A 19771-nucleotide genomic window follows, 5' to 3' on the forward strand; every position below is an offset into this window, starting at 1 on the left:
TTAAACTTGACATCTTATTCAGAAAAAGTTAGACACTAGTGCAGAAATCACAATACATACACTATATGTTGGATTGAGCGTATGTTGTTTAGGTGTACTTTATGGCTTCTAGGTAACCAAGCACTAGACCAGTGCTTCCTAATCTGGAGGTCTGGACTCCCAAAAGGTGTTAAAGATAAATCTGAGATAATTAAAAAGATTTAAAATAGAAAAATATGTTAAATAAAACTGTACTTCTCACAAGTTTGCTTTTTTTGCTTTTTAAACACTGATTACTTTCACCTCTTCAGGCCTCAAAAAATCATTCATATTAGAAAATTAAGGAAGGGTAAATCTCTGCACTGCTCACAAACTCCATACTCCACACTAAGGCAATACTGTACATAATGTATAATGAGGGTTTTTAAAGGTTAACCAAACCAAAAAGATCTCCCTCATGAAACTTAGGATATCAGGTCCCTGTTCAAAGAAGTAAATTTACTGAGAAAACTTTAAAACTTTGCTTTGTTTTAAACAGCAAAGTTATCCAGAAAATTCCAGGCCCAGAGGGTTCAGATAAGACTTGCTGAGATTGTCGTTACCTGTTAAGTTGCATAGAGCGAATAGCTGCCATGACTTTGGTCTTCACTGCTCCAGCACTCCAGGTGGATGATACACTGAAAGGTCAACACGTCATTTGTCATTGTCAGGCCAGGAAAAGGAGCTGAAAGTAGCACAGTGTGTTGCACAAAGACGCCTTCTGTGTTAATGAGAAATGACAAGCAACACTGGACTGTCTTTATAAAGTATGGAAATGAGAGTTAAGTATAACAACAATTAATAAGTCTGCCTTTATCCCTCTCTCTGAACCCCTCCCTGACCTTCTGGATGAGATGCTTCTCTGTTTTCCTCCCTCTCTCCTTTTATCTCTCTTTTTTTTTAATCACAGGCATCACTGCTGTTAAACCCCAAGAACACTGTTGACAGCAGGGAGACGTACAGTATAGTCAGCCATGCAGAACACCAGTTGTGCTGCAGGTTAGAAAACAAAGTAGCATCAAAGACAAAACACTATCTGACTGTAAAGTTAACCTTCAACCAAATAGAAAAACAGTTTTAAATGGGACACAGTGGGGCACAATAGAGACACGTGTTGTCGTGATCAAGATCAATGGCAGAGACTCCTTTGTTTGCATCCTTGACATAGATTCACATGCATGCACATGCAGGGACAAACTAGAAACAGGGCCAAAGTGCTCATGTCATGTCTTCTGCACTTACTTTGCCCTGACCCAGTGATATATAGTTGACGCAAAAACAGGAAAACCATTAAGGAAGTTTGAAAAAGCTGGATAAACTTTTAAAAGCTTTTAATAAGAAAGCAGTTGAAAAACATGGAAAGACTATAGAGACATAAGCTCTTTCAAATGCAACAGAGAATGTTTTTTTGTTTGTTTTTTTCCCCCCCACTAATCCAAAACATATCTAACACCACACACAACTGCATTAATCTTTTGTTGAAAAATTTCCAACGAAATGTGGATTTTGCAGTGGGTGACGCGGTGTAGAGCCAATGTCACAGAATAATAGGAAGAGAAAACTGAAATGGCTTAGCAGTTTTTCACTGAAAAATGTGGTTTGGATTTGCTTAATCTGTTGCATATTAATGTTCCACTGGAATCCTGTTAAGATAAAAATGCCTCTGACACGTGGGGTATTTACAGCCTTTTCAATAATTTGTTGAAACAATTAAAGGGCAGCTTCGCAAAATAAAAACATAAAAAATCTCCTTTTAAAAAACACAGGAGCTCATAGTAGATTCAGTCCTGTCTTTAAATGTTCTGGCAAAACATATTCACAAAAAAAACCAAAAAAACATCAAATCTCCCTTTCACAGTGTGGATGTAGCCAAAAGCATTAGTCAATAACACTTATCAGTTATATTTTTATCAGTAGAACATATAGACATGTCTAAACATATTATGTCTAACTATAATGTGAGTTATTGTATACATCTAGATGAAAAGCTGCAGCAGAACAGTGAGTTTCTCTGAATTAAAACTACTGCTGCAGTTGTGTAAAACAGCATAATTTAAAGTAGAAGGTTTGGAGGCACAGGAAGGCGTTTCAGGTGGGATATGATTAGTGGCTGGAAGGAGAATATAGTTATGATGAAGAAAGTATAAGCCATTTCCTTTAAATAAATCCCCTGTTGTAAATGTTTTCATTTATGAATCCCAATCAACTCTTAATGTCATAACAGATCTGTAAATTGCACTGTTGGCTCCGTGTGTGTTTGTTGGCCTGTACAATACATTCTTCTACGTCCACTGTCAAACGCGGGCAGAGATGTTTTCCACAGGTCTGTACTGTTGCCACCGATGTTGAAATACTTCACAGTCAATTGTTGAGAGTGAATGTCATGTTTCCTGGTGTGTCTCTCTCATGAAAACAACTACCATGTTTATGACTCACTTGGTTACTTGGCCAAGAGTTGACTCAGGTATCACTTTATAATACAGCCCGAGATTTACAGTGTAATTTTGTTGCATGAATCAGGTATTACTGGTTCTATGTACTTAATTATAGGTATACAACAAGAAAACAAGACTATGGGGAAGAAGGGAATAACAAGTGAGCATTTTTGAGGAAAGGGGAAATAAATAATAATCCAGTAGTAGTATAAGTTGTAAATATTGGGTATTTACAGGGTATATTCCAAATGGAGTCATATAATGTGCACAAGAGGCACCAGGGAGAGGAGAGGATATAGGAAAACAGTACCACAAGTGAAAATGTCTACTCCACGCCTCTGTCTTTCTGAACAACTGCCATGCTGTCTTGTTAACACAGAATGCCCTGTGACCTACTTCTGTGTAGTTTCAGCTTGTTATTGTTATTTTTACACTCATGTCTGTTAAAGTGTAGTCCCTTCAGAAGCCAGGGCCCACTGAGAAAGAGGAAGTGCAACACGCTTGCAGAGCTCGTCTCCTAGATGTAAATAGCGAGTTCATCACTTCAAATCTCACAACACATAGCGGTGCATAATTCCCCGAAGGAAGCGATTCTTCTTCATCTTCATTACCTGAGCCACTCAGACAGAAAACAAATAGAATTTTTAAGTTCTTATCATTTCAACTCGTGCCAGGAACTGTAAGATCAAAGATTCACAGCAACTTTACCCTCCCACTGCCATGTGGTTTTCACATCTGCTCGGCCCAGCGACACACACTGCCGAGGGAAACATGCGCTTCTGAATGTGTTTGAGATATGTTTCCTCTGAGCAAACAGAGCCCTCCTCTTGATGGTATCATCAGCTGGTATCAGCATGTACAGGGTGAGACAGTCGGGTGTCTGTGGATATGACTTAAGTCACTTTCAGGGACACACACCAGACCAGTTGAATGGAGACAGCTTGTGCAATTGGGGACAAAAGCCATGTCCCCCGACTGAGACCGTCTGGTGTGTGTGTGTGTATGCATGCACGCCTCTGTGTTCTCACGGAAGTTTTAGATAAGTGTAAACAGCCTGCCAGGCTACACTATGTTCTCCATGCAAAGAATTTAAGTGTCGTCATTAGCGCATCCACTTGCATGTTATGGTGAAGTCTAGTGCTTATATAGACTGAAGAGGCCTCACATGCTCTCTGTATACCTAAAAGAGGCTCCAATGTTAGATGAAAAGAGTCTTTTTAAAGTCTTTTTTTATATTAATTATGTATTTCAATTTTCTACTTTCAGAAACACACACAGAAAGGCACAGTGTAAGCTTCAGTACAAGTGATGGACTTAATTATGTGTTTCAAAATTAAGAAAGATAACACTAAGGGCATAGATGTGTTTCTTTGTCAAATAATAAATATCTAGTCTTAAGTCTGAATTAAGTGCTACACGTACTAGTACAGCTATTTAGATTGGTACCGAAAAGAGTATAATTAGGTGAAAAGATATGATTGCTGGGAGCAGACTGGCAGCGCAGTGAGAGAAAGACAGACATACAGAGCAGAATCAAATGCTCAGCAGTGAAAAGTGACTTATTTAGATTTCCATAGACTACTTTGCTTTTGTTTCAGTTTCAGTAGTCAGATTTTGCATGGGATGAGTTTTGAATATGATATATGCATCGCTCTGTATAATAATCTCTCCTTTCATTTAGCTGCTCTGCACTGTCCTTTCATTATTATGATTATTTTCCTATTTTCTCACACAGAGTAAATGAGAGGTGCAAGTTTACTCTAAGAGGGGTTTGCAGTAAGGTCTGTGGTGCCTTCAAGTCTTGAGGAGCAAAAGTTACCTTCTGAGTTGTGCATTAAAATATTCCTTAACTTGAGATATAGTAGGTAAAAATGATCTGCTTTTGAAGTTATAATTATTCATTCCTGTATAACATTACAACTACATCGGCTAGTGGTGCTACTGAGAACAGCTCCCACTAGAATCTGTGTGTAAAATGAACAGATGGGATCGGAATTTGATTGTGAAGCCATTTCATTCATTCAAATTGTTTGTATTCTGTTGCAATTGTTAGACTTTGAAGATGGCCCTTTGAGTATAGAGGATAGCAACCCTCAGGTTTAATATCGTTTAACCAGGGTTAATTATCCACATCATATTGTGATGTGTTGTAAGACTATTTCATTTATATAGATTGTTTGTCCTTGTTTAACCTTGAAGATGGCCTTGTAGCCTGCAACCTTCTACCATTTTAGGCTACATAATGTTTTTATTAATAGTATTTCAAATATGCCATTCTTCAGATTAGTCATTTCCTGTCCTGATTCCCCCAATTATATACTGTTCTTGGTTCCTGGTTTTCATAGCACCCTCAATTTTACTAATCTAGACTAATGCAGGAGGCTGTTTCTTGACTTAATCCAAAAGGTTAGTTGGTGTAGAAATGTAGGAAATTTGGTTTAAATTACAATTTGTTTTCTAGGGGATGACCCCCAGACCCCACCGCCAATTGTGTATGACAACATATGCTCACAATAGCAATGCTAACATGCTGAACTTTAGCAGATATAATGTTTAATATGTTTACCATCTCAGTTCAGCATGTTAGCTTGCTTACATTTGTCAATTAGCACTTATCACAAAGTAAAGCGGACACTGATAGGAATATTATTAGTTTTGCAAGTATTGAGCTGTGGGTGTATGAGTGTGATGAGTGTGATGAGAAATGTAACAACCCATGTAGGGGAGATTCTCATGTACAGTAGCAGTAGGCCTATGTTTACTGAAACATCACAGGTACTTTTTATATGCTCCCACAGTGAGGGTGACACATGCCATACATGCAGTAAAACCTGCATGAACATACAGCAATGGCTGCTGGTTGCACTTTCACCTACTTCCTGCAACAGCCTATAACTCAGATGAACACCTAAGACTCCAGCTGTTACCGCTGTTACCGTAGCAAGCTGACACAGGATACATGGTGTACACTGAGTTGAAGCCAAACCGTTCTTTTCTTATCAGTTTTATTGCCTTAAAAGGGTGCCCTTATTCAGCACCCTCTTATCAATGCAGTTTAGTGTGACGTGCACTTGGGGTTAAAGAGCAGTAGGTTTATAACTGCAGCTGCTTTACCTATAGATGAGGATTACTCTAATCTTATCAGTTACATGGTAATGATGCATACAGTCATGACATCTGTAAGCCCTGTGCAAATCATGATTACAGTCCATTCTTTTTTTCTATTTTCTGTCTTTATGTTGTGTAGCAGTTTTTAACTTTCGTGTCAAATGCAAATCAGTCAACTTAATGGTCTTCCATTCAAGACAGTTTGCTTTGCCACATATTACTTTCTTTGTTACAGGCTTGCAGTGCAGGAAATGAGAGTGTCTTTGTGTGGGAAAAAAAGTTAATTTTTGCAATTTTCATGCTTTCAGGAATAACAGCTTCCTGTATGGACTGAACACAAAGAAACTCCAGTTAGAAACAGCGTAACTGTGCTGTAAAGGAAGTGACAAATAGACACATAAATATCACAAAGGAACATCTTGTTGCCAGGAAACACTTTAACAAGAGTTTTGACCCTGGAGCTCACGCTGGTCTTTATTTAGCAGCTGTTTTCTTCAACTATGCTGACATCTACTGGCCTGACTTTGTACTAACAGTCACATGTACAGTATTAAAAACAAGTCTAGGAAATTGATGCAATGCAAAAGTATGTCTGTAGAATTTTCTGAATATAAATACTTAAGAATATACTAAATAATTTGACTTAAAGTTGCTTATGACCTTTCATACATTCATTGATTCTTCTGTGAAATGATGAACAGTATTGAATAGCAATGTCTTTATTATTCATTTTCAGGACTCTCATGTGTGCTGTAATTTGTATTTGCCACTGGTTGTTCTCTATTTGTGTATTTTTTAAGTTTCAGATTTGTATTAGGTCAATTTAAGAATTCAAGAGTTTTGGCTGCTTAAAGGGTAAAACTCTAGAGTAAGACTAAAGCAAAGTATTTCAGTCCTCTCTTCTTTAGTAGTATCATCATGCTCAAGCAAAACTCAAGACAGATCAACTGATCCATTAGCAATTTAAAGAAGACACACTAGAGCAAGGAAAGATAAATAGAAAAACAAATGTACAAAGAAACAACAAAGCATTTTCTTCCTGACTGCACGCTTCCTGCCATGACTAATTCATGACTTCTTCCATTTTAGTCTGCTTGTTAAAGCGATAGGAGTGAGCACCACTACTGTGTTGCTGCTCTAGTCTTTCTTCCTCTGTGTCTCTCACCCTCTGTTCTTTGTTTGCTGTGTCCCTCCCTTCCTCTGTCCTCTCTGCCAAGCAATGCCCCAAATGGACAGCAGGTGTGCTCTTTAGCACTGCAGCACACAACCCACTGCAGTGCTACCATGTCTGTGTATGTGTGTGTAAGAGTTTGTGTGTGTGTGTGTGTATGCGTCAGCAGCTGGGACAGCCTGCCAGCTTGGCCACTGCTGCTCCTGCCACTCTGCAGAAGGAGAGGGGGGAGAGAGAAAACGCTGGAGGAGAGTGGAGGGAGAAGAGAGTAAGGGGTATAGAGAGGAAGAGGGAAAGAGAGAGAGAGAGGGAGCCAAGGCCCAAATAAAGCCATGGGGGCCGGGGCTGGGCTGGGCCCCCCTTTTCTATAAATACGCTGGCCGCCTGGAGGCTCGGGTTTGGTGGTTGGAGCTTGGGACCATCGACCACCACTGCTGCTGCAGCCCTCCTCAAGGGAGTCTCCTCCACCTACTTATCATCCTCATCCTGGTCATCAGTGTTCTGGGCATCCAAGATGCCTCGAGTAGATGCAGACCTCAAGCTGGACTTTAAAGATGTCCTCTTCAGACCCAAGAGGAGCAGCCTCAAGAGTCGCTCAGAGGTTGGTGCTGTTAATTGCTTCTACTCTGATAATGTGATCCAAGTATTGCAGCTACTGTTAAATTAACCATCAGAGCAGGGTTCTTCTCAGGAGGAGTATAATCTGTTTAGTGCTGCATTCAGGAAGTACGCTTACGTTTACGCCTCTATGGTGGGTGACGTAATAGCGATATGTTAACTATTTAAACATGGGGGTGGGAGGTGGGGGGGACAGCATTTTAGGGCCCTTTAACTCTGTTTGCTACACTGATTTAAAATGAAGATACAACATGATTTAAGATGAATAATCGATATATTTACTTGCAGAATAACAACAGCAGTGACATTTATTAACCCCCATAATCTTATAAGAATGTTTATATGAATATTTATGTCTCTTCTTATTGTCTTGTTTTGTGTTAGCCAGTAGTTATGGACTGCCTTTGTACTTCACTGAGCAAAAAAGAAACTAGCCTGAATGAGCATGTAACAGTGGAGTGACCTTCTTAAAGGTGACAGAAAACAAGGCTAGCCTGTCACAGACAGGCACTATAACCAATAACAGAGAGAACAACAAAAGAAAAAGAGAAGAGTCAGAGATTAAGAAAAGGTAGATTTTTTATCCAAATTGACTTGATCTGCTCAATCATTATTATTTTAAGCAGGTTAAACAGGCCAAGATGTGTCCAGCACCCCTTGATTTGGCTCTTTAGGACAACACAATGCTCTTCTTGTTGTTTTGTACTTATAACTTCCTCAACTTTGCTATGTGTCACTATATCGAGTACTGGTACCGACCCAAAATCATGATACTGGTGTGATGGCACCAGATCTGGGGTGTAAGTGGGAGAGAGTTGGCTCCTGAGGGGTGGCAAGCAACATGAGACACAGGAGACTTCTCAGAAAACCTGTTTAAAAATAGGACTGTGTGATACAGCCAACCAGAACACATTCCATATGCCACAGAGATATCAGGATAACATAAGACATATATATATATGTATATCTATATATATACATATGTATATGTATATATGACACATATTTATATGACATATACATACATACATATATATACACACACACACACACACACACACACACACACACACACACATATATATATATATATATATATCACAGAGGTTACTTGGCACTGGGGCATGCACTGATGTGTACTGAGTGTAGTAAATACCAATTCTACTTTTTCTGAACTTTCTATCAAATCCTCTTTTCCTGCTGTGACTTCTTTCATTCAAACTTTTCAGTTAAATGTCCTGGTTTTTCATGCAGCCTAAGAGAAACATCTAAAATTATAAATTATTTCAGAGGCCTATAATCTACAAAACATGACTTCATTGCAGCAAGCCAAAACACTGCAGCCAAAACCGGTGGCCCGTGTACTCCACAAGCATCCATCTGTTGACGTTCTGACTGCTCTTGTTTGAATTATTGCTGCATTTAACATGAACAGAAATCCACCTGCCAAAGCTAAATTTACCCTACATCAAGGCTGTGTCGATATTGAAGTACTGATGCACCACAATTTAGCATAAACATGTCCATTCAATGTGGATTTTTAGCTTTTTTGCAGATGCAATCACATCAGATCTGAGTCAGCTACATCTAGATGACTGATGTTTTATTGATTCTGTTACTTTAAATGGTCATAAAATCCATAGCATAAAGCACAGCAATGCTATATAACTGAGGTTGCATGCTGGATGCTGGTGTCATACACGTGTCATGATTTACTGGTGACTAGACTGGGAAATTCTGCTGAGTCATTGTGCTTTAAGAAGAGGCCTTTATTGATTTGCTGCAGCAAGAAAATGGATACGCCAGACTGGACGCTCCTCCCTCCCTTCTTATCCATACTTCTGTCACTACTTTCCTCTTTCTCCCGCCTATGAGTTATAGCCTCATTTTTGCTGTGGCTCTGAAAATCATTTCTCCGTGAAGGTTATGGCACACTTTATGCTGTTAGCCTGTTTTCACAGCTGAAGTAGTTTTGCATAATGGATGTCTTTGCTCTACTCAACAAAAGCATTCAACACTCTGAAACTATTAAATAAAGGGAGTCATTTTGATGGCTTGAATTATGTCTCAAACATTTATATCCCTCTTCATATAGCCTATCAGAGACATTCCTTGTGTATCTTTCTGAAGATTGTTGTGGTGTATGTAAGTACACTGAGAGCCAATAAACCAGAGTCAAATTCCTTGTATGTGTAAACATACTGAAAATAACCTTCCATACATCTTACAATTCCTGTAATATGTGTTTCCAATTTAGCATAATAATTTGAAATATTGAGGTCTCGGGGCATGTTGACAACATTTACTTTCTCTAAATGTTTTTTGGTAAATGTAGTGTAACCGTAGAGTCCTAAAGAATCATAAAGTCACTATACTGACTCAGTTAAGTTAGCTAATGTTAGTTAGCATTAGCCACCATAAGCTAGTGGTCATACCAGACCAAATAAGGCTGTACCAGTAAAACCCCTGAGTGTATTTAACTGACCACAGCTGTTTTATTGCTTATGCATTCAACTTTTTATTTGTAAGAAGAAGAATGTGATATTTCCTCTTTCAAAAATTACCTTGTGTTGCTTTAAAACTTGTATGTGTGAACTCCACTTGTACTGAGTAGCTGACACTTGAGTGGTTACTGGATTATGTAAAGTGATTGCAATAAGATTTATTTATTGCAGATGTTGTTTTTGAAAAGAAATGCCTTGCATCATGAGTACAGATAAATACTTTCCTGTAAAGGGTACAGATAGTGTGTTACAATGAGCACTGCTTGTTTCATGTGGCTTATCACATTACAGCAGCACTGGCTTAGCTAGCTATCTGATCTAAATGATTTAGTGCCTTCCCACAATGACCACACAGACTCAGAACATGAGCCACATGAGCTGCTCACATTTCTAAGAAAATCATTAGTGTCCTTCAGGCAACTTCAGAGAAAAAAAAAATCATAGCCAGAGTCACAATTTCTTTCCACTTCCCCAGTAGGCCATAATTAATATCCCTTAAACAAATTTCCAATTTCTCTTCACCCTCAGGTGGACCTTCAGAGGACCTTCACATTCCGCAACTCCAAACAGACCTACACCGGCATCCCCATCATCGCTGCCAACATGGACACCACAGGAACATTTGAGATGGCACAGGTCCTCAGCAAAGTGAGTTAACAACTTAATGAATGAAAAATAAATAGAAGCAGCACTGTGTTTGTGCATTTTGTCTGTGGGTCCCTGCCAAAGATCTCTGTGTGTGTCCCTCCACTGAGATTTCTTTGGAAGGATTTGACATAGAATCACAAAACAAAAACCAAGATGCTGTGGTGAGTCTTGGGGAAAAACATGAATTTAACGACCTTGTCCTAGAAGCAGTCAGACATCTGCTTGCTTCTGGGATGTTACTTCTTCTTTTTTTTTTGTAACAGCCAAGGTTGACTTAGAAAATCAAAGTGTCTGTAATCTTTTAATCATCAGTTATGAACTGAATGATTTACTCCTCAACCTGACAGCCTGTTGTTTTCTTGCATGTGAAACTTGAAGACAAACTTTGAAACAAAACTGAAGAGGGGAAAGTATGATGAATTTAGAAAGGAGTGCTGCAAATAATTTGTCAAAAATAAAAATGTGGATTTTTATGTTTGTGGAATTCGTTTCGCATCGAGCTGCCAACAAAATCCTGTCTTTTTCTCTCCCTGGCTCTCTTTTTAGCACACCCTCTTCACAGCCATTCATAAACACTACACTGTAGAAGACTGGAAAAACTTTGCTGCTAACCATCCAGAATGCTTAGAGGTAACAACATTCATCTTTCCTTTCTTTCTTTTTAGGTTGTTCCTCTTTATCAGCAAGAACATAATTACAAACTTTGACATTTTTATTTATAAAGGCATTAAAGTACGGCCTTGTGACTTTCCCCACAGCATGTAGCTGCCAGCTCAGGCAGTGGCAAAGCAGATCTGGAGAAGCTGTGTGCCATCTTGGAAGCCATCCCTGCCCTCAAGTACATCTGTCTGGATGTGGCCAACGGCTACTCTGAGTACTTTGTGGAGTTTGTCAAGACGGTCAGAGAAAAGTTCCCCAAACACACCATCATGGTAAGAAAGATAGTTCAGGACACCGGCTGGCAACTGTATGGATGTATTGTATCTTACGATTGTCTCATTGCAGGCCGGTAACGTGGTAACAGGGGAGATGGTGGAGGAGCTCATCCTCTCCGGAGCTGACATCATCAAAGTGGGCATCGGACCAGGTGGGTGGGTGCGACTGTCTGAGTGTGTTTGTGAATAGGTCTGAGGAGTGTGCTCCCTCAAAGTCAACACAGAAACTGTGCAGTCAGCACATACAAGCACAGACACAACTGAGAGAGGCGAGGAGACAGACAGACAGACAGGCAGACAGGTCAGGCAAACACACAAAGGCCAGGAAGGCTACAGCAAAGTTTAACTGCTTGTAGTTTTCACTTTATAGACTCATAAAGTGCCTCTTACTGTACATTTAGTGTGTGTGTATTTTTTACGCTACGGCGCCACTAACTACATGTTCTGTTTGCAGGATTTGAATTACAACAGGGTTTTATTACCAGTGAATTATTCTTTGTTTATGCAGCATGTATTTAGCAAACCATTTTAAATTTACAACTGTGGATCCCAGTGACCTTTAGTGTCACTTCCTTTATTGGTTGTTAAATCTCTCAGTAGCCTGGCATATACGTATTTATATTAAATTATCTGAATTGTTGGGTCTCTACTTCCTGACTATAGAATAGCCACTTGACCTGACAACTCAGGAAAGACAGCAGGTTCCTGTAGTTACAGCAGCAGCAATTAAACACAGACGGAGATGGTACATGAAGATTGATCTTTCTAAAGTGTACACTGTGAACTGTGTGTTACAGGGTCTGTGTGCACGACAAGGATCAAGACAGGAGTAGGCTACCCACAACTCAGTGCTGTTATAGAGTGTGCAGACTCAGCCCACGGACTCAAAGGACACATTATCTCTGTAAGTCCACATCACTGAACAAAACATAACTACATATGTAGATTGGAACACACAAAGGGTTTTGTGGGCATCAGTCCAACAAAGAAGTAATTCACTGTGATCAAGTTAGATACAGAGGTATTGGATTATCATGCAAAATATATTCTAAATATGCAGGATGTTGGAATAAAAATAACAAAGAAGTACATCAATATAGTTTGCATTGAGTTATTTTGCACTTCAAAGAGAACATTTGCTTGTTTCATGTGAAGCCATTCATGTACAGGATAGGGAACTACCTACCTTCCTTACCTAATCTATAGTGTAGATCAGCATGATTGAGTAATAATTGTTTCGAGGTTTGAGGTAAGATTTTATCTGCTCAAACACAATGAAGTGAGTGAACAGTATTTATTTTAAGCTGAGCTGAGCTGCAGGAAAATTCAACAGAATTACAGTCATTCAGTTGCATAAAAGTTCTGCTTTTTTCTAATATAGTCTTGACAATGATGATACTGGGGTGCAGCCAGTAGAGGGCATCCTCAGTCCTCAAATGCTGCTTGAATTAACACCAAAGAGTACTTGACCTCGGCATATGGTGATTTGAATTATCTCTCTGTTCAGGATGGTGGCTGCAGTTGCCCAGGAGATGTAGCGAAGGCCTTTGGTAGGTATTCAACCCACCCATTTTTTGTTGTTTTCATACTGACATAAGTCACGTATTATATTGGGTCATATTTGATTGTGCAGTACTCACCACTGTGCCTCCTCCTTTGCCCCACAGGTGCCGGAGCTGACTTTGTGATGATGGGAGGAATGCTCGCAGGGCATGACCAGTGCTCCGGGGAGGTCATAGAGAAGAACGGCAAAAAGGTCAAACTCTTCTATGGCATGAGCTCTGACACAGCCATGAAGAAGTATGTGGGTGGAGTTGCTGAGTATAGGTGAGAGGCTGATTTTAGTAGATATGTAACAACTGTGATGAGTTTATAAATGTGGTTACATCAGTCCCACCAAGTATGCTTCTAAGGACTTCTATTCTTTCTATTCTATCTTCAGGGCGTCTGAGGGGAGGACAGTGGAAGTTCCCTACAAAGGAGATGTTGAGAACACCATCCGTGACGTGTTGGGGGGCCTCCGCTCCACCTGCACCTACGTGGGAGCCGCAAAGCTCAAAGAGCTGAGCAGGAGAACCACCTTCATTCGCGTCACGCAACAGTCCAGTCACATGTTCGCTTAGTGAAGAGGGGAAGGGGGGTTCACACATGCACACACACTTACACAGACTGCATAATATGCATTGTGTATTGACGGTAAGGGAAGACACACAAACACACACATACACTTTAACACCATCACACAATCTGTTTCTCTCAGGATATCTGCTGTCAGAAAGCTGTTAGTTTCCTGCAGATTGTGATTAAAAATAAACTCAAGTTTGACTTGAAACAAACTCCCAAAGGCATCGCAGCACTCCGGTCAACTTTATCCTACAGCAAGTGTGTTTACATGCTACAGACACATAATGCATTCAATGTATTATTCAGATTTTGAATGGGCATGAGTAGATATCCTGTTCTACTTAAATCCCGGATAAATCCTACACAATTTTAGGAAATGGGAATGAGAGAGCCAGACTACTGAGGCTTGTGTACCTCAGATCTGATCTTTCAGAATACTCTTAACTTGTGTATTTCAACACTAACAGCATATCAAGAATGTGAGCTGTATGAAGCACATCCCATGTAAACACACTCAGCGGGAGAAGGCTGATACTAGTGCTAAGATCATTTTGGGTAAACTACTCTGCTGAACTGTTATTTGGAGTGAATGTGCAAATCAATATGCAAGAACCAGGGACTTCACCCTTTAAGTGTCACTGGAGAAATTATGTTGCAATAAACTGCATGCAGGACCCTCTGCTAATTTACCCAGTGGTGCTGATCGTTCTGTGAAGGTGTGCCAATCATATTCAAAACAGCAAACAACGAAATGCGGATCTTTTCTTATATGGTGTGTGTGTTTGTTTTGGGTACGTCAGGAAGATTCCTGAGCCAAATGAACATGACGGCCTCTGGATTCATATATTACAAACATTTTATGTGCTTGAGAGAGACTCGGTTTACCTTTCTGTACATGTAAAATTGTCACATCTGAGTCACTGATACCATTGCGCCTGACATTTCGAATCAAGGGTGTCTCAAGATCTGCGGCTTCCACTGCACTGAGGAGCTGCTCTCAGTACTTCAAACACAGATCTTCAGGGAAACATTATGGGTAGCAATGATATAATTAAACAGTATTAAATTAAAACTCTAACCTAAAATACACGAGAAAAGCTGCACTAAATGTACACAGTTTCGTTGTATATTGCAATGAAGACAGAAAATGGAGTCTGGTTCCTCTTTCTGGATGAGAAAATGCATGTTAGTTTTGTTTTTTTTATTTCAACTTTTTTCATGTTCATTGATCTTAGAAGAATGCAAGACAAAGTTGCTATCCATCCTCTGAGAAAACTATCTTGGAGTTAACACCATGTAGTTCCCTGCTGTGCTATTACATCATTTACCTGAGGATAATCCCCAAAAAAAGACTCTCCCACGTGTTTGTGACAGCCAGCACCGGCATCGCTGCCACTTCCTTTGACAGCAAGAGGTGGTGATGAGCATCTAACAAGCCACGAGGGAGAACAAGCACAAATAGAAAAAAAATAGTTTGATGGAACTTAGGTCACATAAAAAATACAGTATTTGAGTGTCATCTCTCCCTTGTCATTTAGGTGTTGCGCACAATGTGTTAGATGTTACCTAATATATATTTTTGCACAGGTGGTGGGAAGTGTTCTTGAGTAAGATACTGAAGCACTAGCAGGTCTGGATGTGCTGCTCCTGCTGACCCTCCACTTTCGCCTCTCCACAGGGCGAACCATAAGAGGTGTCCCCTACATGAACCAATCAACTATTACATTATCTTTGTTTCTCTCTCTTCTCTCTATCTTTGGGGATTTCTAAAAAAAAAACACAGATGTGCTGCTTTCTAGTACTCAAGTCACTGATATCAGATGTATTTTGTCACGAAAAATGTAATATGCTGTCAGTCTCCCTTTATCCTTATTCAGTTTTTCTTTTAAAGATGTTCGATCAAGATTCTTTTAATTAGCCGTGCTCTCAGCATGGCAATGTCGGTCTGTCAGTCCACCACTTTGGTCCAAACTGAAATATCTCTACATGGATTACCATGAAATTTTGTACAGACATTAACGGGTCCCAGGGGATAAATCCTACCAACTAAGGTGATCCCCTGACTTTTGCTCTAGCACCAACAACTGGTAGAAGTTTTCACTTATCCTGTTAAATATTTCAACATCTACTTTATGGATTGGCACAAAATTCGGTACAGACATTCATGATCCCCAGATGATAACTCATTTTAATTTTGGTGATTATGTGACATTTCCTCCGGTGCTTGCATGCTAAGAGGCTAAAGTAATAAGGTGAACCGGGTAAATATACTGTTAAACTTCAACATGTTAGCATTGTCATGGTGAGCATGTTTAGCTCAAAGCACTGCTGTGTTTAAGAGCAGCTTCACAGAGCGGCTAGCATGACTGTAGACTCATAGGACTTGTTTTAAAATATCTACTGAATCTTTATCATATTCCAATTCTACCCTTTAAAATGACAATAGCTCCTTGCACTGTATTTGTGTGACATTCATGAGTTGAGAGCAGAGCGAAGTTGTCAAAGACGGCTGAAACTCATGAACTCTCATGACCTAAGAGATGTTTTTTTTTTTTTTTTTTTTAACAACTGAGAACTACTGGAGTAATGGGGATGTCATGCAGACGATCATACACTAGAGGGAGTTATTGTCTGCTTAGTTTCTGACTCATGATGTCACAACTACTGAGGGATACAGTTTTGAAATGCAATGTTTGTGTTGTCCAAGTTTCTATATCACCTAAAAGTGTGGTGTTGTGTCATTTAAAACAGGTGAAATACCTTATAGGAAGTGCTGGCTAGTGTTGCTATTCAAATAAAAACACAAGTTGCCCGTTTATTCCAGATATGTCAAGGTTTCATTTTCTTTTTCAAAGAGGTGCATTTGTACAGATGTCAAATACATACACCAACAGGGTTTCTCCGTTGCTATAGAGGAAAGGGGTGGTGAGACACAGGGACTTGGTGAGTACAATATAGTACAAACAAGTTGGCTGGGAACTGCTGCGGCCCCCTGCAGGCCAAACTGTCCTCGCAGGTCTGTGCTGATGTCCAGTTCTCTGCCAGCCTCTCACGGGCCAGTAAGTTTCAGTTCAGTACTTGGGTGTCACAGGTTAGCAGAGAAACATCTACACAGACTGGTTGCTAGCCTCAGGGCTGAGTGTTCAGAACAGGGGGAGGAATCAGCTGAGCCACAGCTGACAGATCCATCCCCTCCGTGGCAGTGGGCAGGGTCAGAGGTCACAAACCGTGCAGCCTGTCCCCTGCTGAAGTGTTTGTCGCCTTGCACAGAGTGGCAGACCAAAGACGTTGAGTACACTGAAGAATAATCCAAGCCATCTCCAGCATAATACACACAATATCATAATAATAATTCATAGTTAATTGTCAATAATGACATTTGTCAATCATATCAAATTATATGTAATAAATTTACATATCTTATAACCCATATCAAACAGCCCACATTGTAAATTGATTGGGGTGAAACTAAACTGTTAAGAGGGCGTCTACAAGTTTTTTTTTTTTTCTTTCTGCCTGAGTTGGTTATCCAGCGCTATGGACATTGACGAGACGTCATACAAAAAAAAAAAAAAAAGAATGAAAAAAAAAAGGAATCCTGATCGAATTCTGTTCACTTTTAAAACATAACAAAGTGCCAAAAAAACACATCCTTTTTGCAAAATGAAAGTACAAACATCAAGAAACAAAGAGCACACATGCCTTTTTTTCTGATCGAAAAGTCAAAGCTCACACACCAACATTCATTTTATTTGTCAAGTTGTGCAAGAAGCCAATTTAAAAAAAAAAAAAAAGATGACATTAGCAGTGTTCCTCTAGTGAGGAAGCTTGTCATAAAAACTCAACAATGACACATTCTCTACATAGTTTTAAGTCCCCTGACATTATATTGAGTGCTACAAGGAGACCGAAAACAGAAAAAAAAAGCTCCTGCACCAAAGATAATGCAAACAAAGCAAAGGTTTGTGTGCACCATTTTCCACACCCAACGACTAAACCGAGCTGTGCTGACTCCTGACAAACATCTGCCAAATTAGAACTCAAAATGTGAACAAAAAGACCTAATTAATGGCACAGACTGGTTAGTGTGGGGTGGGAAAAGATTCCAAACAATCCCCGAACACGACAAAAGAAGGGATGCATTCCATGATAAAAGGTTTTCCTAGTAGAAAAGAACCAAGGAACCACCTAACACCTCGGCCCGTTGGACCCAAGAACGCGCCGGGCGCCAAGCGAGATGGAGCACAGACAGATAAACACAAGGTTACGGCAAGGTGATGTGCAAAAACTTAAACCATCTCCATCTACCAGAGAGCCAGAGTCTCTCTTTTTCATCAGTATTCACCCCCTTTTTTCATTCTCATTCTCTCTGTCTGTTTTGAATGAATGTTACCCCTAGGGAAGGTATCGGTCTGAGACAGAGGGGTTAGACCAAGCCCATCCTAGGATTAGAAAGTGCTGAAACATTATCAAGTCTTTTACCTCTACTTACTTACATGTGCATCTCTGTTGGTTGGTTGTTGTTTTTTTTTCTTGTTTTTTTTTCCTTTTTTTTTGTTTTTTTTTACAAAAAAAGTGGTCCCCACTAGCAATGAGGTTTTTCTTTTTTCTGTGGGTCTCACCGTGAACCGCCGAGGGTCAAGGTTTATGATCTCACAGACAATTATAGGAGAAAATACTCCGTTACACACACACACACACACACACACACACACATGCGTCACACCTAACACACTCACACATGTTTGAACACCGGGGTGCACATAAGCAAACATACTACACACATGACACGTGGTGCAGACACACACACACACACACACACACACACACACACACACACACACCAAGGAGACATGACAGTCTCACACACTCACAAATTTAGGAAGGCCGCAAAGGACAAAAGGGAAAGAGAGGTACGGGCAATCTCTCCGTTGTTTTTTTCTTTTTTTTTTTCTCTCTTCACAAACATCCCGACTCATTGACAGACAGTAAAACACACAAGCCGTTAACAAGGATGAGACACTGGAGTAGGACTATGCTACATACACTTGGCACAGTGAAGGGAGGGGGGAAAAACAAAATGTTAAGTATTGCACGTTGCGGTACATTTCAAGGGGTAAAAAAAAAAAAGATTCAATTTGGGATTATATTAAACAAAATCAAAACAACATCAAACCCTCAAAAAATGTTGAAACCTTGCAATGATGTGCCTTTCCCTCCCTGTATTCAGAAAGTGTCTACATTTCAGATTGCTTTGTTTCATAGTCCGTTACTAAGCATGCATTTCCACTGACGTACAAATACAATGACCTGTATAAGCTAGTAGTGAAAAGGAGACCAAATATCAAAAGATGATGTTGAAGAGGGGAACAGGCAGTCCAGGCCAGGCCCGCACTGAAAGGTAGCTAACGGTTGTCGAGGGTTAAACGATTGCTTCGCCTCGGGAAGAGGTTGCACGTGAGGCTGGCTGGCTATGATTGGGTACCTGAAACAAAGTTAACGAGGTCACTACGGGAGACGTGGCAACAAGGCCAGACCTGGGCGGAGTCTAAACACCTGCTGGTTACTTCAGGTGCACGTGACATCACTTTCAAACGACGCACAGCTACACCTGCAAGCGTAACAACAGCTTTTTTTTTTTTGCTTTTCTTTTTTTGTGACTCTGACCAGCTGGGATAAGAGGAGGTTTTGGGGGTTATGTTCAGTTACTGCATATATGAGACACTTCCCTGAAAAACTAGCAACTGGTGTTGCAACTGCAATTCGTAAAAGATTTAGGCGTACTTTAAGGGGAGAAGTGAGTTGTGTTCTGGGTATATGAGCTTCTAAAAACGTTTTCCAGTATATGACAAGATTATATTTTCTCTATATTGCGTATAGAAATCTGTTTTGGTTGTAATGCTAGAGAATTATTATTAAATGCTTATTGCAGATAACGTGAGTGGAATGATTCTCTGTGTGTGTGTGTGTTTGTGTGTGTTCCACTCATACACAAGTAGAGTGCCTGAATATTATCGTACTATTGCTTTCTAAAATAACCAAAGTAACAACAGCATCACTTGGCTTTGGCTCCATATTTCTTTTTTTGTTTGTTTGTTTGTTTGTTTTAAACCTGACCGACAGTTAAAGTTTTAATGGTCTGAGTGGTTGACAGGTTTGTTTAGATGTTGCTGTTCTGCTTTTTTATTATGTTGATAGGGAAGGGGGTGA

At 39.9% G+C, this 19771-nt stretch overlaps 1 protein-coding gene across 1 annotated transcript; it reads left to right on the plus strand.

Moving 5' to 3' along the window:
• Positions 1–6865: 6865 nt before the first annotated feature.
• On the plus strand, positions 6866–16377 carry gmpr (guanosine monophosphate reductase). Its single transcript, XM_042436621.1, has 9 exons — positions 6866–7333; positions 10383–10502; positions 11049–11132; positions 11261–11434; positions 11508–11589; positions 12235–12341; positions 12945–12987; positions 13105–13264; positions 13380–16377. The coding sequence occupies exons 1-9, from the start codon at positions 7247–7249 to the stop codon at positions 13558–13560; spliced, it is 1038 nt and encodes a 345-aa protein (XP_042292555.1). The 5' UTR covers positions 6866–7246; the 3' UTR covers positions 13561–16377.
• Positions 16378–19771: the final 3394 nt, after the last annotated feature.

This window comes from Thunnus maccoyii, chromosome 15, assembly GCF_910596095.1.
Source record: "Thunnus maccoyii chromosome 15, fThuMac1.1, whole genome shotgun sequence".
Lineage (NCBI taxonomy): Eukaryota > Metazoa > Chordata > Actinopteri > Scombriformes > Scombridae > Thunnus > Thunnus maccoyii.

What these genes read in the sequence shown, in the direction of transcription:
- gmpr (XM_042436621.1), top strand. Translation starts at nt 7,247, where the DNA reads ATGCCTCGAGTAGATGCAGACCTCAAGCTGGACTTTAAAGATGTCCTC. An exon ending in GCCTCAAGAGTCGCTCAGAG is followed by an intron (nt 7,334 to 10,382) that starts GTTGGTGCTGTT and finishes CTTCACCCTCAG; the next exon opens with GTGGACCTTCAGAGGACCTT. An exon ending in GGTGGAGTTGCTGAGTATAG is followed by an intron (nt 13,265 to 13,379) that starts GTGAGAGGCTGA and finishes TTCTATCTTCAG; the next exon opens with GGCGTCTGAGGGGAGGACAG.